The sequence below is a fragment of the Penaeus vannamei genome, chromosome 21 (assembly GCF_042767895.1).
Source record: "Penaeus vannamei isolate JL-2024 chromosome 21, ASM4276789v1, whole genome shotgun sequence".
Classification (NCBI taxonomy): Eukaryota; Metazoa; Arthropoda; class Malacostraca; order Decapoda; family Penaeidae; genus Penaeus; species Penaeus vannamei.
Window position 1 is genome coordinate 15,317,045 of NC_091569.1, and position 24,280 is coordinate 15,341,324.

The 24,280-nt window shown below is 42.5% G+C and overlaps 1 protein-coding gene across 5 annotated transcripts; it reads left to right on the forward strand.

Annotated features, from left to right (window-relative positions):
- Window positions 1-3,073: 3,073 nt before the first annotated feature.
- LOC113823340 (serine-rich adhesin for platelets) lies at window positions 3,074-22,523 on the forward strand. Of its 5 annotated transcripts, none has more exons than XM_070135958.1 (11): window positions 3,074-3,314; window positions 10,343-10,822; window positions 17,295-17,494; window positions 18,101-18,403; window positions 18,575-18,927; window positions 19,224-19,473; window positions 19,650-19,814; window positions 20,150-20,299; window positions 20,602-20,742; window positions 21,072-21,156; window positions 21,725-22,523. In XM_070135958.1, the coding sequence occupies exons 1-10, from the start codon at window positions 3,089-3,091 to the stop codon at window positions 21,111-21,113; spliced, it is 2,310 nt and encodes a 769-aa protein (XP_069992059.1). In that variant the 5' UTR covers window positions 3,074-3,088; the 3' UTR covers window positions 21,114-21,156; window positions 21,725-22,523. The 5 variants fall into 5 exon arrangements, with proteins under 5 accessions (XP_069992059.1, XP_069992057.1, XP_069992058.1 ...); XM_070135956.1 differs by lacking the exon at window positions 3,074-3,314 and adding an exon at window positions 3,973-4,773 and having other exon boundaries at window positions 20,150-20,272; XM_070135957.1 differs by lacking the exon at window positions 3,074-3,314 and adding an exon at window positions 3,973-4,773 and having other exon boundaries at window positions 19,245-19,473; window positions 20,150-20,272.
- Window positions 22,524-24,280: the final 1,757 nt, after the last annotated feature.

Consider the following 24,280-nt stretch of genomic DNA (forward strand, 5'->3'; position numbering starts at 1 on the left):
CGTGTCGAGGGGATGACGACGACGACGATGACGACGACGACGATGACGATGACGACGACGATGACGATGACGACGACGACGACGACGATGATGATAATGATGACGGCGATGATGAATGGAAAAACACTCTACCGTGTTGATACGGCGATGATGATGATAATGACGACGATGACTATGGCGATGATGATTATGATGATGATGACTACTTGCCTGGCGTGAGAAGGGGAAAGTGATGATGAAAGGGCACCGGTTCAAGAGCTCGAAGTCCCCCTTTTTTTTAGATTTTTGTTGATGTCGGGCGGGAAGGGAACGCGAATAATATTTCCTTTTGGAGGGGAGGAGAGGATGGAGGGGTTGTGGATGGGTGGGTGGAGGGGTAAAGTGGGTGGATGGATGGATGGGTGAGTGGATGAGTGTGGGTGGGTGGTTGGATGAGTAAGTGGGTGGGTGGGTGGATTAATGGGTGAGTGGATAAGAAGTAGGTGGGTTGGTGGATGGATGGGTGGCTAGGTGAGTAAGTGGGTGGTTGGAGGAATGGAAAGGTAGGTGCATGGGTAAATATGCAAATGGATGAACGAAAGAAAGAAGGAAGGATGAATAAAACGGACGGAGAGATGGATGCCTCCTCGCCGTCATCCAGTCTTAGAGGATGAGGTCCGCGAGAAGGAGGGCCTCGGCGCTTCTCTGGTCCCGTTCGGTCTCGGCGCTGATGGACTAGTTTCCGGTCGGGTTGGCGCGGTCGCCTTCGGTCCGGGGGGGGGGGGGGAGGTGGGCGGGCAGGGGGAGGGGGAGGGGGGGGAGGGTCACCTGCTGTATGCTCTGGCGTGATTTCGTTTCTTTTTTCTCTCTCTAATCTCTGTCTGTCTGTCTTTCTCTGTCTACTCTTTTGGAATGTGTGTGCGTATGTGTGTAAGTTTGTATAAATGTGTGTGTGTGTGTGTGTGTGTGTGTGTGTGTGTGTGTGTGTGTGTGTGTGTGTGTGTGTGTGTGTGTGTGTGTGTGCGTGCGTGCGTACAGTCACGCCCGGGAAAGTTCCCTGCAAAGAAAACGGGGATTGTTCGCGGCCTTTCCTACGCTGGATCCGCGACCGTGACGTCATCAGCTCGGGCGTGATGTCATCGATATGACTATGACGTCATCGGGCTGGCTTCCTCCTCCCGCCCACTTCCCTCCGCCCGCCGCCCGCCGCCCGAGCCATGACCTCATCGCAGTGCCTCGAAGGTGAGCCTGCGCTCCCCCCCCCTCCCCCCAATGGGTTCGCAGAAAAGGGAGAACGAGGGGGAGAGGAGAGGGAGGAGAGGGAAGGGGAGGAGTGGAAAGGAAAGAAGAGGAGTAGAGAGGGAGAGGAGGAGTGGAGAGGGGAAGAGAATACGTGGCGGAGAATGAGAGGAAGAGATGTAGGGAAGGAAAAGTCGAAGGGGTCTGAAACTCATTTTCAGGAAAAAAAGAAACATGAGGGGGAAAGGACAGTCAACAGATACGATTACAAGCGGACATAAGAATATGGTGAAGAAAGAGAAGCAACAAGAGAGAGAGAAAAAAACAAGAAAAAAAAGAAAAGAAAAAACAGAAACAAACGAATTTCAAACAACAAAAAATGAGACAAGAAACCGAAACAAAGCCATGCTGTTGCGCCAAAAGTTCAGCATTGTCTGGGGACCTGGCTTGGCGACCTGACCGGAAGTGGGTGACGGATTGATTAGCAGACTGGCACTCTGGCACCCCCTGGCACGCTTCGCCGTCGAAGGGGCTCGGGCGTTTCTAGAGGGTGGTGAGGGGAGGTTAGAGGGGAAGGAGGGAGGGGGCGGAGGTAGAGGGAGGGGGGCGGTGGAGGTAGAGGGAAAGAGGTGGAGGAGGTAGAGGGAGAGGGAGAGGGAGAAGAACGGGGAAGGGGAAGGGAAGGGGAGGAGAAGAGGGGAGAGGAGGGGAGGGGAAGGTGAGAGTAGAGGAGAGGCGAGGAGAGAGGGAGGGAGGAGGAAGGGCAGGTCTAATTTCTAGGGGCTGGCTCTCACCTCCAAAGGGGGCACCAAGGGAGGGGGGGGTTCTTAGGGTCAGTATTGAATGGAGGTGATGGAGAAGGGGAGGGAGAGTAAGAGGGGAAGAGAGAGAGAGAGAGTGAGGGGGAAAGGGAAAGAGTGAGAGGTACGAGGAAGAGGGAAAGGGAGATGGAGAGGGGGAGTGGGAGAAAGAAGAGGAGGGAGAGGGAGATATAGAAGGGGAGGGGGAGGAAGAGAAAAAAAAAGGGCGAAGGAAGGAGGGAGGAAACGAGCGGGGAGAAGAAAGGGAGAGAGAGTAAAAGTGAAAGAGAAAGAGAAACTGAAAACAAGAGAAGAGATGACCCTGCGCCTTTCCACGCCGCGAGGGAGTCCCTGGGGTCGAAAGGGGAGGAAGAGAGAGGTGTTGCCCTTCCCCCCCCCCCCTTCCCTCTCCTCTCAGACCCTCGCCCCCCACCTCCTCCCCCCTCCTCGTTCCCCCACTGGCCTACGTCCTGCCGCGAGAGTGAGAAGTAGGCTCGACCGATTTCTTGGCGCTAACGTAATAATTAGAGTCAAGGAGGTGTTCATTGCCGTTCCGAAGGTCGTTTCGAAATGGTTCTTGCTTCGTTTATAATACGTCACGCGAAGGAGTGTTAGGGCAATTTGGTGAATGAATTTATGTAAGTTGGGAGATCTGTTCTCGTGAAAGGGGCTTTTTTTTGCTATTCAGTTTCCATTCATATTTTTGTCTGTCTGTCTGTCTCTCTCTCTCTCTCTCACACACACACACACACACACACACACACACACACACACACACACACACACACACACACACACACACACACACACACACACACACACACACAAACAAACAAACACTCACACACACTCTTATTCCTTTTCTCCCTTTTCCTTTGCGTGCCTATTTACCCCATACCCCCCTCTAACATCCATATGGGGTCGATTTTGCTCATGCGTTCGCCGCGCTGATGTTTACACCTTTTCGATCTAATTTTGGTTTTCTTCGCTTCTTCCCACCCTGTTCTCTGACGCACCTTCTCATTCTCTTCTCTCCGTTCTCTCTCCTTCACCCCAATGTCTCTCTTCTCATGGCACCCCCTCTATCTCGTATTTTCTCCACTCTCCTCTCCCCTCCCTCCCTCCCCCCAGCGCAGACCAGGGTGGGTCGGTTCGGCGTGAAGACCAGTCACGGGCGTAGAGGGGGGCCGGGGGCGAGGGACAGGCTTGGGGAGTGTGTGGTTGGCCCAAGACCTGACGCCAAGCGAGGCCGCCTCCTCGGAGCACCCCGTCCTGTCCTGGGGCGGTGCGGCCGACGTACGTATGCATTTGTGTGTGTGTGCGTTTATGAAGTGGTTTTATATCACAATAGTTGTGGTGGTCAGCTTCATGATCAGTTACGGCAACGTCAGTCTGTAGATTTGAATGGGCAGGGGAGATTGGAGGGGCGTCGAAACGAGGGCCGCCACGCTGCAAACGAGGCAGTTGGTCCGCGCCGCCGCCGGGGAGCGGAGGCGAACAGGCAGTTGGCGGAAATGGGTTGTGTGGTTGGGCGAGGCGAGGCCGTGACGAGTTGGCGTCCACATGGCAGCCCTCCCCGGCCCGTTACCGTGGCAGCCAATCACGTGCCGGCGGGGAGGGTGACCGCCAATGAGCGGCGGCGCTGGAGGCGTGGGTCAGCCCGGGTCATGACCTCCCCGGGCGAGCGTAGGGTGCGGGGGTCGAGGCTGGGGCTGCCAGGCAACCGTAGCCGCCACCTCCAGCACCTCCTCAGCTCCGCCTCGCCACGCCAGTCTACCGTGGAAGCTGCACGGGCTGGTGGCTGTGCTTGTGTCCTGTGTCGCGTCCCGGAGGCGCTCCAGCCTTCATACTCGCTGATCAGCAATCAGCGCCGCCACCGCCGTCGGAAGGGCGGCTGGCTGTGTGCTCGGCCGGAATAGCCTTGAAGTGTGACTGTGTTTGTTCTGATTTTCTGTGTTACTGTGTCCCGCCGGTGTGGAGCGAGGGTTTCTGCGGGATCCCACGGAGGCGCTTGTCCCTAAGCACGAGAGGAATACCCCCGCCCTCCCCGTCCTCTGCGCCACGCCCGCCCCCGCCATGGGGTCTTCGTGCCTCATCAAGACATGCACGGTGAAGAAGGCGAAGGTGGGCGCGTCGTTCCACCGCCTCCCGTGGAAGTACCCGAGTCTGTTTCGGACGCTGCAGCGGGTCTTCGGCGAGAACAACGTGCGGGAGCTGACGCGCTGGTCGCGGATCTGCTCGCTGCACATCGGGCAGCTGGCGCCCCTGGCTGCCACCGACGAGGTGGTGCAGCGCCTTATGGAGTACTACGCCTGGAACGCGCGCAGCTACAAGCGGCTTTTTGAGTTGTCTAAGCAGAAGGAGGAGCTCGGGGAGAAGGAGGGCAGCCTGCAGGACGGGCCGCCCGCCCTCCTCAAGGACGGCGCGGAGGAGGGCCCGGTGGTGGGCAGCCACTGGACGCTGGAGGACCTCATCAGCAGCGGGCTCCTGGCCATGAGCAGGGCGAAGGATAGGATGGCGCTGGTGGAGGACGGCGAGGACGCGGCGGGCGCGGACGGGCGCAGCGTCGTGAGCAGCAACCGGAGCGAGGCGTCCGCCCACTCCGAGGACGAATTCGTGGACGTGGACGGGCCCGCGGAGCAGGTCAGCCGCGCCCCGCCCGCTCTGACCGCCGCCGGGGACGAGTCAGGTCACGACGTGAACCAGTACCTGCTGCACATGATCGCCCGCTCGCTCGCCGCCCCCGAGGAGAACGGTAGGTGCGCCGCGGCGGCCGCCCGCGCGAGGGAGGATCTGCGCATTTGGGTCAAGGTAAACCGCTCGGGGGAACGACGGGCTGCGGGGACGCGATGGGCGAAAATCCCATCGGGCAGTCGGCGGAAAGCGGCCTTAGGGGCGCGTGAGTGTCACTGCGCCAGTCCTTGTTTTGGCGTCACGAATTCGGATTTTTTTAAACCGGGAAATTTGGTCTGGGTTTGGCAGGTGAGGCACTGGGGACCAACACGGGTACACACACGCACATGCACACACACACACGCGCGCATATGCGCACATGCACACGCACATGCACACACACACACGCACATGCACACACACACACACACGCACGCACGTATATGGACACACGCACACGCACGCATATGCACACACGCACGCATATGCACACACGCACATGCACACAAACACGCACACGCACGCATATGGACACACGCACACGCACGCATATGGACACACGCACACGCACGCATATGCACACACGCACATGCACACGCACACATGCACACGCGCACATGCACACACGCACATGCACATGCACACATGCACATGCACACACGCACATGCACATGCATACATGCACATGCACATGCACACACGCACATGCACACACGCACATGCACATGCACACACGCACATGCACATGCACACACGCACATGCACACACGCACATGCACACACGCACATGCACATGCACACACGCACATGCACACGCACATGCACACACGCACATGCACACACGCACATGCACATGCACACACGCACATGCACATGCACACACGCACACGCACATGCACACACACACGCGCACATGCACACACACGCACGCACATGCACACACACGCACGCACACACACGCACGCACACACACGCACGCACACACACGCACGCACACACACGCACGCACATGCACACACACGCACGCACATGCACACACACGCACGCACATGCACACACACGCACGCACATGTACATGCACACACACGCACGCACATGTATATGCACATACACGCTCATGTATATGCACATACACGCTCATGTATATGCACATACACGCACATGCACACACACGCACATGCACACACACGTACATGCACACACGCACACATGCACACACGCACACATGCACACACGCACACATGCACACACGCACACATGCACACATACACGACGCGCACGCATACACGCACGCACATGCACGCACACGCACATGCACACACATGCATTTACGTGCAGGATCATGCACGCACACACACACTCACATACACACATGCACACATGCACACACGCACACATACACGACGCGCACACATACACGCACGCACACGCACATGCACACACATGCATTTACGTGCAGGATCATGCACGCACACACACACTCACATACACACACGCGCGCGCATGCAGTTACATGCAGGCTCATGCGCACGCACACATAGACGCGCGCGCGCGCGCACACACACACACACACACACACACACACACACACACACACACACACACACACACACACACACACACACACACACACACACACACACACACACATTTACATGCAGGCTCATGCACACACTCATATATATATATACGCATACACAACATATACATATACATTCACATTCACATACACACACACGACCGCACATGCACGCCCCCACGCCCACACAGCCATGAAGTGCCCACCCACTCACCCATTCATTCGCAGTCACACAATCAATCGGGGGGGGGGGTGAGTGCGGAGATTGGTAAGGTCGAGGGGGGGAGGGTGAGAGGGAGATGGGGAGTGAGTGAGTGAGTGAGTGGAGTGAGTGAGTGAAGTGAGTGGAGTGAGTGAGAGAGAGTGAAATAAGAGAGTGGGTGAGAGAGTGAAGTAAGTGAATGAAGTGAGGGCATTGCGGGAGAAGGATGCGAGCGTAGGAGTTGCGGGAGGGTGCAGGAGGAGTGAGGGAGGGAGGGGAGGGGAGGAGGGTGCCCGATGCCCTTGTCACCTGGATCTCGCGTTTCCCAGGAACTCCTTGACACACTGGCTTCCGAGAGGCGGGCTTCCCTCCCCGGAATTGACTCTTCTGAGAAAGCGCCGACTCTAATGATGGATTCTTGGGCTTCGGGTTGCGAGAGGGTGGGGAGGGGTGAGAGAGGGAGGGAGGGTGGGGGGCGCAAGCACTCTCCTTCGTTTCCCTTCTTCGTGTGTTTGCTTGCTGCGTGTTGTTTGCGTTTTTTTTTCGTTTGTTTTTGTTTGCTTCACTTTTTCTGATTGTCTTTGATTTGTTTCTCTTCGTTCTGCTTGCTTCCATGATTTTTATTCTGATTTCTTTTGCTTGCTTCCGTCTCTGTTCTTAATTGCTTGCGCCTCTGCTTCATGTCTATCCCGATTTTTTCACTTTCACTCCCATTTCCTCTCATGTTTGCTTGCTTCCATTTCTCTCCCGAGTTCCTCTGCTTGCTTCTCTTCGTCTCTGTGCTTCCTCTTCGTCTTGATGTCTTCGAGTTGCTCTCGAGTCTCGACTTCCTTGCTTGCATTCTTGCTTCCCTTTCGCTTTGCTCCCCTTTTTGTTCTGATTTTCTCTGCTTGCTTCTGTGTTGACTTCACTTTTCTCTCGATTGCTCTTTTTTCTCTTCGCTCTCTCTCCTCTCTCTTGCTTCTCTTGACTCGCTTTGCCTCCCTATTTGTCCTGATTTCGTCTGCTTGCTTCATCTTCTTTGTTGACTTCACGTTTCTCTTTTCTTTCGTTTGCATTCTTCCGTTCGCTCTCTCTCGTTCCCTCTCACTCTCTCTCGTTCCCTCTCTTCACTCTCTCTCGTTCCCTCTCTTCACTCTCTCTCGTTCCCTCTCTTCACTCTCTCTCGTTCCCTCTCTTCACTCTCTCTCGTTCCCTCTCTTCACTCTCTCTCGTTCCCTCTCTTCACTCTCTCTCGTTCCCTCTCTTCACTCTCTCTCGTTCCCTCTCTTCACTCTCTCTCGTTCCCTCTCTTCACTCTCTCTCGTTCCCTCTCTTCACTCTCTCTCCTCCCCTCTCTTCACTCTCTCTCCTCCCCTCTCTTCGCTCGCTTTGTTTCTATTTTGTCCTGATTTTCTCTGATTGTTTGTCATGCCTTCTTCGTTAGCTTTGTTATGTCTTCGTTCATGTTTCCCGTTCTCTCTTTCGCTACGCCTTTTTGGGTTTGTTTTTAGTTCTTCTTTTTTGTTATTGGATTCGTATTTGTTCTTTTTTTGTGTCTGTCTCGTTCTTTCTCTTTCTCTTCCTCTTTTTATACCTCTTTCTTCCTCTCCCTCCCTCCTTTCCCTTTCTCCATCTCCGTCTACCACTCTTCTCCTTTTCCCTCTCCCTCTCTCTCCTTTCTCTGTCTTCTCCCTCTCCCCCTCCCTCCCCCACCCCGATTCCCAGACCCCTTCCGGCAAGGGTCACCACCTACTTCCCTTGACTTCGCCACCCCTGAAAATAACCTCTGGGAAGGTAGGAGACCCGGGGGGGAGGGAGGGGGAAACGGAAGGGAGGGAGAGAGGGAATGAAGTGGGAGGTAAGGGGGGGAGCAGAGTGGAGGTAAGCGCATTGTTTCGAGTTCGATTCCCTGTCTGGCCTTCGCCTGATTTTATAGGCCTACTTTCCACATGCTTTGCCCGTTGGCGGCACGTGGACTCGAGACTGGCTGTAGGTGGGAGAAGGAGAGAAAGAGGGGGAGGGAGGGAGAGAATGAGAAGAAGAATGAAAATGAGAGGGAGAGGGAGAGTGAAAAAATGAGTGGGTAAGGGAGAATGAAGAGAATGAGAGTGTGGGAGGAAATTAAGAGAATGAAGGGAGAGGGAGAATGAAAAGAATGAGAGGGAGAGGGAGGAGGAGGAGGAGAAAGAGAGAGGGAGAAGGAGAGGAGAAACAAGAAAGGGAGAGGGGGAGAGAAGAGAAGAGAGATCGGCTCTGACCTTGGAAGGCTGTCATAATGTTCTGCAGTTCGCTCAGCAAAGGTGGCTGTGAACTTGGTCAAACGTGCACCTCCTCTTTACACTGCCTTAAATCACTACCCTCCCTCCCCACTCCCCACTCCCCCCCCCATCCCTCCTCGCCCGTGTACCTTTCCCAGCTCCCCTCCCCCCTCCCTTCCTTCCCCACGTCGCTAGGTATCCTGTCGGAGGGCGGAAGTGACGTCACAGGAAAGGCGCGCCATTGCTGCCCTGCCGAGTGGTGTATGGCGGCATATGTCCCACGAGTCACTGGTTGAGGAATGCTGGGCTGGGAATCCTCACTCTTCCTCATTTTATTTATACATTGCTGAAGTCGAATGGATATCTCGAATGGGATGTGGTAGAGGGTGGTATTTATTTTGTTTTGATGTCATGGAATCGGTTCTTCCTCATATTGGTGAAGTCAAATGTGGATATCTGGAAGAGGATTTCAGAAAGGATGTATTTATTTGATTTATTTATTCCGATATCGTGGAATCAAGGTCTTTTTCACGGCCTCGAGTGGGCAGGAGTCAGGTCGTATCGTCCGCAAGGAACCGAGTCCCGCGGACGGCCAAGGCGGAACTGGTCGGCGGGTCTCCGGCGGCGTCGCGTCCTTTGAAAACGCGCCTCGCTTTCTGGGAATCGAGGCATCTCTGCTCGCGTTCCTAGGATGAGTCGCTTCCTCCCCCCTCCCCCATTATTTGGCGATAAAACACACTATTGGAGTAATTCCTTCTTGTCGAGTTCGCGGAAATCGAACATTCTCTACGCACACACGCACACAAGCATGCACGCGCGCTCGCTCACACACACACACACACACACACACACACACACACACACACACACACACACACACACACACACACACACACACACACACACACCCGTGTGGGTGAGCAAGTAAAAGCGAGAGCCGCGTGTAGCCTTTCTTCCCTCACCCCTCCCTCCGTACCCCACCCTCCCCGCCCCTCCGCCGAGCCGTGAGTGAGTCAACGCCCCGGGCTAGCTTGACCTTGAACTATTCTCCGGGGAGGGGACGGGGCCCGGGTAGTTCCCTGTGTGTGTGTGTGGAGTTTCCGTCGGCGAAGGCACGCTGAGCGGACGTGTCGTGTGCTCGTTCCTCCCGCAGCTCGCACGGGGAGGACCTTGCCGCTGCCTCCGTGGCCTTCGTCGCCGCCGCTACTTCTGCTCCGCCGTGGGGCCTTTTCGCTTCCTTTGCATACTGTGGCCTGATTTTTCGCGGCAGTAGAGGAAGGAGTGATGTGAATGGTGTTTGAAGGCTCTCTCCTCCTCTGGTTATTGTGGAGTGCAGTCGCCCTGACCTCGTGGTTCTGCTGTCAGTGGGAAGAAAGTGTGGGACAGATATCGGCTGAAGTGTAGATAAAGGTGAGCGCTGGGCCATACCTGCGGGAGTGAAAGGTGTATTCGCGGATGGTTGAAAGTTAAATATCATTATTTCCCCCCCAAGGTCTTGTTCAGTGCGGTTCTTGTGATTGAGAACGTCAGCGGACTCTCGCTAAACATCTGTTCTTTTTAAATATTAGCGTTGTGTGCATTATGAAACGCCATTTCTTGTGATTCTAAACGTGCTTATCCTTTTCGACAGGCGACCGCAGTATGATCCCGGATGACTCTGCGGCCGGAGCCATGGACGCAGCCAGGGATCCGGACGTAGGCATGGATGAGTCACTAAAGAAAACGGGATGCCAAGACAACTCGAAGAAAACGGGATGCCAAGACAATCCAGGGAAAACGGGAAGCGAGGAGGAGCAAGATATTAACGATAACCACACTAAACTGGGAGACTCGGACGCGCTTGCGAATGGGGAAGTACAAAGTAAAGAGAGGGAGGAAGTCAAAGATAATAATAAAGAGGTGAGCGAGGAGTCGAGTAATAGAAAAGATGAGGGTGTGGAAGAGAGTGATAATAAGATGGACACTGAAGAAGCAGACGATTCTCAAGTGGATGTAGAGGGAAGTGAAGACGAGGGTAAAGAGTCAAGTGAAGATGATGAGGACAAGTTAGTGATAAGTGAAGGGAATGAGAGAGGGACCGAGGAGTCGAATGATGAGAACAGCAAAGGAGGTAAGCATTGCGTTTTGTTTTTTGTTCTTGTAATCGGTTCCTTTTGTTATTATTTTTAGGTAGGCCTACTACTAGTTGTGTTAGTGTTGTTTTTCTTGATTTTTAAAGTTATTGTTGTTGGTGTTATTATTGTTTTTTTGTTTGCTTTTTTGTTATTGTTATACACACAATGAGACATGAAATAATAGATGTGATTTTGCATTGGCCAACAGGAAATTACAAATGTTCAAAGTGGTATATACATGTAGGTGTCAACTCAGTGGTGTTGGGTACATGCACTGTCCACTATGGTATTTTGTCAATGTTATTCATCCATAAATGGCTTCACAAACAGTAGCCAAGAAGTTAATTACTGGGCCTCCCATGACCTCACCTGTGCTTTCCCATTCCTTGAATATATTGTGGAAGCTTTTATTTCTAAGAATGGCATAGTTAATTTAAATAGAATTATTGTTATTAGAATACTATTAGCAATTATTATTAGAACATTAGCAATACCAATAGTAATAAAAGCTTTCTAGTGACTATGTACAAGTGAAGTCAAATGTATCTAAGATTAATAGACTAAAATCACAGTGGACAAAACGTTCACATACTTTCCTAGCTTTAGATTGTTAGATTTTCTTCCATTATTGAATATCTAATGAAACAGCATTAAGGATGATGCCCCACATATGATGATGATTTAATGTGTGCGAAATTTGGTCTGTATTTTGCACTCTTACTGATGGAGATTTCAAGGATTTGCTATTATAATAAAAACATAAATAAGGAATGCTATAACTACAGTATTTATTTTTGTTCTTGTTGACAATAATTAATGTTTCTCTTTGTATTATTATTATTTTTTGTATATCGTATTTCTGATATCCATTTTTAAAGTTATTATTTTTTTCATATTTTAGTAATTTTGGAAACTATTTTACTTATGAATTATTTTTTTAGTTTGCCATTTTGATAATTTTTATTGCTGTTATACTTGTTTTTATTATGATGTTTATGCGGAGGATGCTGCTGATGACGTTTATTATTATTATTTTATGTATTATTATTGCTTTATTTCATACATAGTTTTGTGTTTATTGTAATCATTATATTATTGTTATTATTGTTATTATCATTATTATTATTAATAATGTTATTATTATTATTATTATTATTATTAATGTTAGTATTAGTATTATTAGTATTATTATTGTTGTTATTTTTATTGTTGATGCTAATATTAATATTATTACTACTGATTTTGTTATTTTTGTTATTATTATGTAATATCGTCATCATCATCACCATCATTGTCACTATTATTGATATTGTCATTGATATTATTATTCATGTTATTATGATAATGATGGTAATGATAATGATATTATGATGATATCACAGTAATATTATAATGACAATGATGATATGGTAATGATAATCAATAATGATTATAATAATGATTATGATAATGATATTAATGATGATAATAGTGATAATATCAATGATAAAATTAATGAGTGTTAATAGTAATAGTAAAAGTATTAATAATAGCAATAATCATAATCATAATAGAAATAATGATATGGTGGTAAAGGTGAAAATGATGATAATGATAAGATACGATAAGGATAAATATGATAAGTGATGATAACAAAAGCAGTAATGAAAATGATGATGATAATGATAATGTTGATAAAAACTATAATGATATTGATAATATTATAATAATAGTAATAGTATGATTATAAAAATAAATGATAATATTCGGAACAGTGATGATTATATCAGTTTTCCTGATATCAATTTTCTTGACATTTTAGTGTCCACTTTCGTACAATCTTTTAAACTGAGTTTAATTCTTAATAGGATATTAACCCTTTAATTATATTTTCATAGATTTTCATATATAGTGGTTTTAGAGAAATGGGTATTAAGAGTCATGACTTTGCTTATATATTTAGATTATGAATACAGGTGTATGTATGTATATATGTATGTGTGTGTGTGTGTCCGTGCGCGGTGTGCATGCATACATGTGTAGAGAACATTTGATTTCCACGAACGAGTCATAGGGGAGCCTAGGTTAGTGGACCAGTAGGTGAGTCATAGGGGAGCATGGGTTAGTGGTCCTGTAGGTATTTTACTGAGCCTTCTGTTGACAAGGACCTGGCAAAGAGCAGTTGTCGGATGTGGTTGTAGGACTTGTGTGACCCTACCTGTATGATGTGTGATGTGTGTAGGTTAAGGGCCGTGGTTGCTGCAGGTACTCCAGATCCCAGGTTTTGTGTAGTCCTGAAATGTGTAGGGAAAATGGGGACTAGGGTAGTGTGGAGTAGATAAGATAAGCCATAATATGTCCCCTGTCAGACAGCTATGAATTGGCAATGGGTTGCAAGATATGCCTGCAGGATATAGGTATATACATATGGCCCATCCTGGATGTGTGATGAAGCCCATTCGTGTTGGGGGCACTTTTCCAAGAACTTGTTTATACTCCCTGAAGATGCTTATGTATTTCATTTTGTGTATATGTAATTTGTTTTGTGATTATATTGCATGTACACTATTTTTGCTCTCTCTCTCTCTCTCTCTCTCTCTCTCTCTCTCTCTCTCTCTCTCTCTCTCTCTCTCTCTCTCTCTCTCTCTCTCTCTCTCTCTCTCTCTCTCTCTTTTGCTCTTGTTCTCAGTGTTTTCTTCTTTTCTCATTTTCTTTTAGTCAAAAACTTTCTTTTTTACTTCATAGGCAGTCATGACTATACAAAAGTCACTTTTTAAGAGTATCTTCATTTTATCTATTAATGAGAAGATTCACTTTCTTGTAAGAGCTTAAGCCTTCGCATGCCCGAGAATTGGCGGGATTTCAGCGGTTCTAGTCGTCGTTGTCCGATTAAGCCTAGGGAATCAACATTCTCTTTTGGTTTTTCCTTGTAACTGTTTATACTTGTTTCCCAGTAGAACTAGGATCAAATATACTGTTCTCGGGAAAGCTATTGACACCGCAGACCATACTGTTATAATGTTGTTCCTGGAAGCTAGTTTCTTGCGGGGAAGCTGCGACGAGCTAACATAACAGACAGCAGGATGATACTGTATTTTTGTTTATTTTTATTTATTCATTTATTTATTTATTATTTTTTTGATTATCATTTTATTTGATTTTATTTTTTATTTTTTATTTTTTTCTTATCTATAAAACCAATTTCCATGTATATTGTTTATTTGTTTATTTATTATTATTATTTATGTATTACTATTATTATGTAGTCATTTCTTTGTATTTTGTTCATACTAAAAAGAAATGAAATTTAGTGAGTATTATTAGTATTATTGTTATCATTATTTTGTTATTGTTTGTTATTTTTTCAGTTTTTATTAGACTCAATTTGTTCATGTTTAGATTATGTTTATGCTTATACATTTATAGTAGTATTTATAATTTTTTTTGCTATCATGATTCTTATGAGTAATGTTTTTAAATATTGGTTAATGTTGTTGTTCTACTAATTATTATTATTGTTATTATTATTATTATTACTATTATTGTTACTGTTATTATCATAAATTGTTTATTAAGTATTTATTAATTATTTACTAATTGTTTATTTATTGTTTATTTTCTATTGTCTATTATTTATTAATGATGATGATGATGATGATGATGATGATGATGACCATTGTTGTTATTATAATTATTATTATTTTGTTTTTTATAATTTTATTGTTAGTATTATTAATGTTACTGCCATTATTATTGTTGTTATTGGTATTGTTGTTATCATTATCCTAATCATTATTATTGTCATTATTGTCATTATTATTAGTTATTGTTGTTATTATTATCATTATTTTTATTATTATTATTGTTATTATTATTATTATTGTTATTATTGTTATTATTGATATTGTTATAATTATTATTAATGATATTAATATTGTTAGTTATTTTTTTATTATTATCATTTATTATTATCATTACTATTATTATTATTGTTGTTGTTGTTGTTGTTGTGATTGTTATTATTGTTATTGTAATTATTATTCGCTCATTATTATTATTCTTTTATTAATATTATTATTATTATTATTATTATTATTGTTATTGTTATTGTTATTGTTATTATTATTATCGTTATTAGTTATTATTGTTATTGTTATTAGTTGTTATTGTTATTGTTATTATTATTATTATTATTATTATTATTGTTATTGTTATTGTTATTGTTATTGTTATTGTTATTATTATAATTATTTTCATTCTCATCAATGTTATTGTTGTTATTATTATTATTAATAATATAGTTGTTATCAGTATTATTCTTGTTGTTATTATTATTATTATTATTATTATTATTATTATTATTATTATTATTATTATTATTATTATTATTATTTTGTTTTTTTTATCTTTAATTTTTTTATTATTTTATTATCATTATTATTATCATTATTGTTATTATTATTGTTATTGTCGGTGTTTTTATTATTATTATTATTATTATTGATATTGTTATGGTTGTTGTTATTATTATTATTGTTATCAGTAATTTATTATTGTTGTAGTCATTGCTCTTAATGTTTTCATTATTTTCAATTGTTGCTGTTGGTATTATTGTAATTATTGTTGTTATTATTATTATTATTATTGTTATTACTATTACCATTGTTACTACTATTAATGGTAGTAATAATTTTGATAATGATTAGTTAAAATTACTATAGTAATGATAATGATAGTATTGATAATGAGAAAAAAGATGATAATGACAGTAGTAACAATGGTTATTGCTATAACAATAACAACAACAATCATCACTATGATAATGATAAGGATAAAAAATGTTGATTATGGATAGTGTTAACAACGATAACTAGTAAACAATAATGATGATGATAGCATTAAGAATGATAGGAAAAGAGAAGAAAAAAAACAATAATGATAACTGTGATGATAATTATGATATAAATAATAATGATGATACAAATGATAATGATAATGATAATGAAAACATAAATGATATTAATGATGCTAGCAATGATGATGATCATGAAAATAATTTGATTTTTGTCATTAGTGTCACTGTCTTTGTCATTATTAGAATTTAGGAATAGATGACAAATAAGCTTGGTAATCAACCCATTGACATTGAATACATGCATTGTCCTTTATTAGTTTTATTTTACTACATTTGTTTACACATGGATGGTTTCACAAGGGCTTAGTCACCAAGACGTCAGCCACTTGGACTACCAGATCTCCCCTGCTTTCCCCTCTCCTTAGATTTTCTTTGAAAGGGTTTATATCTCCAGTGCTAGTATTTGCTGATCCCGAGAGCTGGCACTGTGCCGAGGGATGGTGGGATGCGTTTGAGAGGGGTGCCGTCCGTGGTAGGGATTTCTAACCGAGCCCAGTTAACGAGGAACAGGAGGATTGTAGTAATATGGGAAAGATAGAGATATTACTTTTAGACTGATAAAGAAATACTTCTCTTCAGCCTTTGTTAATGTTAGTGGTTTTTGTTATTATTATTATTATTATCATTATTATTATTGTTATTGTTATTATTATTGTATTCTTGTATTCTTGTGGTTATCTATTTATTTATTTGTGCATTTATTTACTTATTTGATTATTTATTGATTAATTATTATTTTTATTTTTATTGTTGTTTTTGTTGTTGTTGTTATTATTAATATTATTAATGTTACTTTTATTATTAATATTATTAATGTTATTTTTATTATTAATATTATAAATGTTATTTTTATTATTATTATGATTGTTATTGTTTTGCGTTGCTTTGCTTTCCTTTGTTTTGTTTTGTTTTGTTATTGTTATTGTTTTTATTATTTTATTATTATCATTATTATTGTTATTATTTCTACTTTTATCTTTTCTCATTAGGCTATTATAGTTATTATGGTTGTCATTATTCTTGTTATTGTTACTGTTATTGTTCCAGTTATTGTTGTTATTATTACTGTTATTGTTGTTATTATTACTGTTATTGTTAGACTACTATTATTATTACTATTATTATTTTATTTTATTATTGTTTTATTTTTCTTGTTATTACCAAGCATCATATTTCATTGTCTTTCAAAACTGGTAGTTCTCGGACTTTTTCATTCTGTGACCCTCTACCAATGTGTAATTATTTTCATGGTTGCTCAGTGTCTGTCATCTCAGATTCAGTTAAGTTAGGAAAAGGTTAATGGTAGTTGTAGGACAAGAACACTTTATAGGAAGATTCAAATTTATTGATATGTGAGAGATAATTATGTGTAGTTACTGTAGGTGAGAAAAAATCAAGTTTAATTTGATGTCGTAATTTTATTTTACTCCATGGCCCCCAGGTTCAGTACCTTCACAAATCCTTAACCATGTATTCTTGTTTACAGAAAAATTTAATCACAAATATTGACTTGACATCAATTTAATTTCCAATTTGAATTGTTTGATTTATCCTATATGCTCTATTTTACACAGAGACCCCTTTGGCACCTCAGAAGGCCCCCAGCCGATCTCCAACTCCCCAGAGAAGTGAGAAACGGCCAGCTGAGGATGAAGCTGCTGTGGGTGTTCCCAAGAAGCGACAGCGCTCCTTGGACGAAATGGTGTCACTTGACTCCTTCTCGACCGTGTCACAGGTGGAGGGCTCCCTTGGACAGGTGAAGCGAGATCTTGAGGTGAGGCTGAGACAGTGAATTTTTTATTGTAGTTATTTGTTTATTTGTTTAAGTGATTTATTTATTCATTCATTTATTAATTGATATATTTAATTATTCATTTATTTAATTATTGTCTCTAAAGCCAGATTGCATTGTCTGGATAAAGCCCAAGTAGTAGCTTTTGAAAGAAGTACTCCTTTTGATATTTTTTAGTGGAGGTAGTAATATCAAGTATTATTACTATTATTAAAGTAAATATATTCAATTACAGGTATGTGTAAGCATACATGCTTTCACTCCCTCACTCATACACTTATGCATTCACTCATAATCTGCGCACTTACTCACTCATTCATCTACTCATTCACTCACTCACTGATAGACTCCTGCACTTACTCATATGCTAAATCACATGCTTTCAAGTTTAATTACTTATTCACTCATTCAGTCAATTGTCACTGTATCGTAAGAAAGTAAGTATTTATCCCCTACCATAGTTACAGCACCATACCTAGGACCAAGCTGTGATGGACACTCTTCAGACTAAAATAAAATGCTATATTAGACCTACTCTAACATTGAACATAACATTCTGTATATTTTAAGTTGGGTCTATTATTTCAGGCCATTGAATTCTTGCTGAAACAGAAAGAGGAGGAGTGGAACACCCTGCTCAGATTACAGAAGCGCAAAGAAGAGCTGTACCTCCGGCTGGTGAGGAAACGGCAGGTCCTCTTGATGAAGAGTGGCCAAGAGGAGAAAGAGGAGGAGCAGGAAGGGAAAACCGATGAAGAAGGAAGTGGAGAAGGAAGTGGCAACCTTCTCTTCCTTCCTCAGGGCGGCTACTCATCCCTGGGGGGTCCTCAGCTTCCTCTGATGATGATGAGTCAGCTTCTTAGTGGATCTCAGTCGCCTCAGTCACTACAGGTATGTTTTACTGAATAGTAAAGATTCATACTTTGCCTATGTACTAGATGGTCATGTTAATGATAATTTTGTTGGACTATTCATATTAATAAGGTATTGTCTGTATAGCTCATTGGCTAACGATACCAGAAAGAACTTTTTTTGTATTTTTTATGCTTCTTCCTCTTGCAGGTACTTCCCCAGGTTGTGACAACGAAGGAGGGCAGTAGAAGCAACTCCAATAATGGCAATGGCAACATCAGCGTAATCGACATCCACACAAGTAGCAACAAGCCAGGAGGGGAGGTACCCAGAATCTCCATGTCATCAGAAGCACACAACAAACTAAGCAAGCAGCTCACCTCAGGGCTCTCCCTCATGAAGCCCATCCTGCCCAAGCCGTCAGGGCCTCAGGGCAGCCTGTCCAATATTCCGGCAGCATTGTCCACCACTCCCACTGGCCAGGGTCCCCAGGGACCCACCATAAATGTCCAACAGTTAATAGCTGCTCATAGAAAAGAAAATCCCAATACTCCGCCCATTAGGTAAATAGTAATTATTTTCTTTTAGGTGGACATTTTATTAATTTTTATTATTTTTAAAAATCTTATTGCTTTTCAGGAGGATTTGCTAATCCATTGTAAATACTGGCAGAAAAGTAGCTATATATACAGTTTGTTGTGTCATACATACTTAGTAGTTGTTTCATGTTATAACTTGATCAAGCCTTTAAAAGTTTTGTTTTTTCTGTTGATATCCTTATTGTTATACTTTTTGACTAAGATAAAAATGTGATATCATTCTCATGCTTCATGGACAGAGTCGTTAATTTTAAACTTAGTGTCAAAATCCCCTCCAACAGAAGAGCCACCAGAGGGGCCTGGAGGCACCGATATGATGGTGACAAGCGGTCTTCCCGTGAGCAGGACCGTCCTCCCAGTGTGTCCAGCTCCAGCAGTGAGGCAGAGATGAGAACCTCGGCCTCTGCGAAGGGCATGCTGGCCATGAGCGACCCTTCCGTCTCGTACAAAGATGTCCTGTTGCGTTTTGCTGAACTCACTCAGATTGAGAAGCAGCCTGGATCTCCACAGGTGAGGTGGAAGATTTGGTAGTAGGTCCATAAAAGCAATAGATATTGAAAGTATTTAATGAATTTCAGTAGGGGCCCAATGTGGATTCAAATTTTTTTACACAATTTCCAATTTTTGTTATGCATCGTAAGTACTTTTGACTTTTCTGACATTTAAGACTTATCTTTGCTTTCAAGATCTCTATATTCCCTGTGGGAAGTAGTGAAAGCAGTACAAGGAAGTCGGAAGGCAGCCGAGAATCCACACCTATAGCCAGGGAGCAGACACCCACCTCAGTTCCCCCTACAGCAACTCTACCAACATCCAAGCCCTCTTTAGAAGGGCCGTCTGCTCTTGCTAAGGTAGTGCAAGGTTTCCTTAGAATTGTCGTTATGTAGATGTGCATAATAAAATACTAATTTATGTAGAGCCTTGTTATTCTGCTTAACTATGAGATACCTGTTAAAAAGTCAAGGTTCACTATAAATCCAGAAAATGGTACTGGTCTGGTCTTGAAATTTCCCTAGACCAGCAGCCCATCCCAACTGGCATCCTGGCTTGAGACAGGGGGTTACCAACATTGATCCAGCATTTATTGCACTGACAGAATCAGAGAAAGAGAAAGTAAGTCCTAATGTCATGTTACACACAGGAAGCATCTTCAGAAGCATAATATTGATGTGATTCTCTCTTCCAGCTCCTTTTAGGGTCCCAGGCTGGTGTTACCAGTGGTGGTAATGTCAAGATGGTGGGTGATGCTACAACAAACTCCCAGTACCTCACCCTCTCGGCTCTCCTGTCTGGAGGCTCAACCACAACGGTAAAAGAGAAATCCTCCCATTCTCAGGTATTTCACATTATCTGATTTTTGGGATTGTTTTTGGATAGGAGTAATTTTAGTTTACTTTATTTGGATGTCAATATTTTTGTATGCAAGTTACTGATGAACTTGCGATAAGTGAATAATTGAAGGTTTTTTTTTTCACTAGCAGGTCTAATTTTTTTTTTTTTTATTCTCATAATTTTGGTACTTTACTGTCTATGTACTAGAAGTTTGTGTAGTTTTATATGATTTATGGTTTCTGAATTAGTGTTGTGTACTTTTCGCTGATATATATGATAGATAATGATAATGTCTGTCTGTTCCAGTCTGAGAGCAGGAGCAAGAAATCTAGCCACCATTCGGAAGAGGGCGGTGGCAACCCAAAGTGCCAGGGTTGCCACAAACAGAGAGCTCAGTTTGTGTGTGCTGGCTGTGGGAACCAGTGGTATTGCTCGAGGGAATGTCAGGTGAGTGCCAGTGTCTATTATGTTTTCTTGTTGTTGGTCAGAAATTTTTTGTATGTGTTGGACTTAATATGTTTTGCTGGGCATTTTTTTTTTCTTTTTCTTTTTCTTTATCAGTTTTGAGAAAATGTATTTAGATCTATCGCTGAAAATTTTGCTGCCTTTAATCTTCATATTTTTAATGGATCTATAGTTGGTGATTCAGATCCTTTATGGAAACTTTCCATTGATACAGGAATTTTATAGAAGTTTTTTCATTTCTGCTTTTTAGCTTTTGTAAAGGAGGTATTGCAGCCAAGATTAATCACATTCCTCATTTCCCCCGTTTGCAGGTTGCCGCGTGGGAGGAACACTCCGAGCATTGTAGCAACTAAACTACAGTGAGGCATTTCTAATTACACTAGACCATTTGCAGAGGTTAGTGTTAGATAAAAGAGATTGTGATGTGGTGATGTCTAATTCTTTAATAGCATAGATAGGTTTGTTTGGTCATACTGATCGTATTACTGCTGAATTCAACTGGTATTTCAATGAAATATTGTACAGTATCCTTGATGAATGCAAGACCTGTTCTTAATTTTTTGTATTCGCTAAAGTGAGTAGAGGTAACATGATTATGCACATATGTATATGCATATATGCATATAAATATGCATATGTATATGCATCTTTACAAATACACATATATTCACACACCTGAAATTAAGATGTATGAATTATTCTTAGATTATTAATTGAAATATGAAAATAACAAAATGTAAAGATACCTGATTGTTCTATACCTATAATTTAAATTTTCTTTTTTGTTATTGTAAATGTGTATTTTGATTGATTATATTGAATATTTATAATATGGACTTTCATGTGTTGTGATAGCTTGGTTGATGTATGTGTAAATTCAAGTGCCTTAGGGAGAAAATGTACAATGTCATGTACTGAACTGTATTTTCTTGAAAGTACTTACATTGACTTTTTTATTTTTCAGACATTCACCAGAGATAAAGCCACATGGTACACTACCTTCAGGAAACAGAAGCAAACTATAATAATCATTCACCTGTGGTTGAGTGTAAATACATTCTCTCTCATAAGAAGTGGGATTATTATGTAACATTTTTACGGTGTCTTTGTAAATTTGAACTTTTTGGTAATGTGATGTTGTTTTAGAATCTTTTTTTTTTTTTTCCTCCTTTCTTTTAAGTGACAAAGAACATTAGTGGTGCACCCAAGTTAAGATTCAGGTTAAGGTTGGTCTCCAAATACAGGTGTGTGTGTGTGGAGACTGAATAAAACTTTGCGCTTCACTGCCTTCACCGCTCTGCGACTGTGTGGATAAAAGCCGTTCAAAATGTATTTTGATGTTTCAGCTTAAGGCTGTGAATATTTGGTAAGATTTATTCAGTTCCCACCCCCAAGCCCTTTGAAGAAAGCACTCTTGATAATGATACTGTGATATTTAAGTGCATTTTTTGTATACAAGAAAAAGGAAGAAACATGCCAACTAAATTGCTTTTATAAAGGTCTTAGGCTGTGTCCAGAATGTGTGAAATCCCAGCCTCATTTTTTAAGGAACTTGTAGTGTTATATGACTATTTAATTTCATCGTCTCAGTCCAATAGAGTTTCACCGAAGTGAATGTGAGCAGATATACCAATGGCGTATAGTATGTGCCAGATGTTTTGTCATTGGTCTACTGTTTCCCTTGAGTATAATTAAGGAATTTCGTAACCTTTTTTTTTTGTATTTACTATTTTTATTCATTAAATTTTTTGTTTAAGAAAAAATGGATTTTGTATTGGCTTTCAAACCTATTTTATTTTATAGTCTTTTTTTATATACCTTTAAAGAATGGACTTTATTGTTATATGAACACTGTAACAGAAGTTTTCCCATTTTGTTTTCCTTTCTTTCAACCAAGTCTAGTACATACTATACAACCTGTGGAGCAACTTAGGTACAAGAAGTCCATAGAGAGAGCTTCAGTGTAAAACAAGTGTTGTGAACCATTACAAAGCCAAAAAAAAAAAAGAAAAAAAAAATATGGATGTTTCAAGTTTACCAGTGGAAAGATCTAATTTTGCTATCTGGAATGACATGTGTGACAATCACACACTCTAGTGCAAAATGGGTTGAGAGTTTGCTAGCGAGAATAACATAGTTCAATGCCAGTCCTTCTGCCTTCTTAGGTATCAGTCTTATCACAAGAAATCCTGCCTGTGCCTTGATCGGTAGCAAGATTTGGGTACGCCTCTTGATTCCTGAGTCCTGCGGTGCGGAAGCTCATTAACCTAATTTTTAGAGGATCTCAGAAGACCCAGAGCAGCAGAAAAATCCTTTGGCTGCATGTAGAATTCTTGGTAACTTCCTTGTAGAAATTCCTACATCCTGTGCTTTCCCAAATATCTTGCATCAACGGGGAAAAGAAAATGGTTCAGAACCCTTATGCCATTTAGATTTCATGGCGTGACAATGATTATGTCAGAATTGCATGTGTGCCAATTTTTGTTTGTACATGAAAAGAGCATTGCTATCAGTATGTGTGTTATTTAAGATTGTGTGTGTGTGTGTGTGTGTGTGTGTGTGTATGTATGTGTGTGTATGTGTATGTGTGTGTATGTGTATGTGTGTGTGTGTGAGAGTGTGAGTGTGAGTGTGAGTGTGAGTGTGAGTGTGTGAGAGTGTGAGTGTGAGTGTGAGTGTGTGAGAGTGTGAGTGTGAGTGTGAGTGTGAGTGTGTGTGAGTGAGTGAGTGAGTGGAGTATGTGTGTGTGAGTGAGTGCGTGAGTGGAGTATGTGTGTGTGAGTGAGTGAGTGAGTAGTGTGTGTGTGTGTGTGAGTGAGTGAGTAGTGTGTGTGTGTGTGTGAGTGAGTGAGTAGTGTGTGTGTGTGTGTGAGTGAGTGAGTAGTGTGTGTGTGTGTGTGTGTGAGTGAGTGAGAATGTGTGTGTGTGTGTGAGAAGTGTGAGTGAGAATGTGTGTGTGAGTGTGAGTGAGAATTGTGTGTATGAGTGAGTGAGAAGTGTGTGTGTGTGTGTGCTTATGTTTTTGGGTTTGTGTTTTAAATATGGGTGCATTGCTATCCATACATGGATGTGTGTGCATGTGTATGTGTGAGCAAGCTGTAATATGTCTGCATACTCATATTTCTGTGTTCATTCCAAATTTCATCATTGGAAGTGTATGTGTGGGATTCTTGTAAACTGAACTGAAAGCAGTAGAATGTAAAAGCTTTTGATTTCACCAAGTTCTATCAAACTACCTCTTATCATAGCCAGGCATAGTGACTTGTTAGAAAAAAATGAAATAATGTGATGCACTTTGCACAAGGTATTTTGATACTTGACACTGCGGAACATTTAAAAGACAAATGAATTTTATTAGAACAAAATGAAATAATTTTTTTTGTGTCAACCTTTTGTAGGGAATTTGAATTTAGAGGAAATGGACTCATTCTAGTTTTGGTCCAGTCATCTCTTGCTGAGTTAGTGGGAAAAAATGTAGCTTTCATAAATTGATATTAGAATACTTACTCTCGTCAAATTA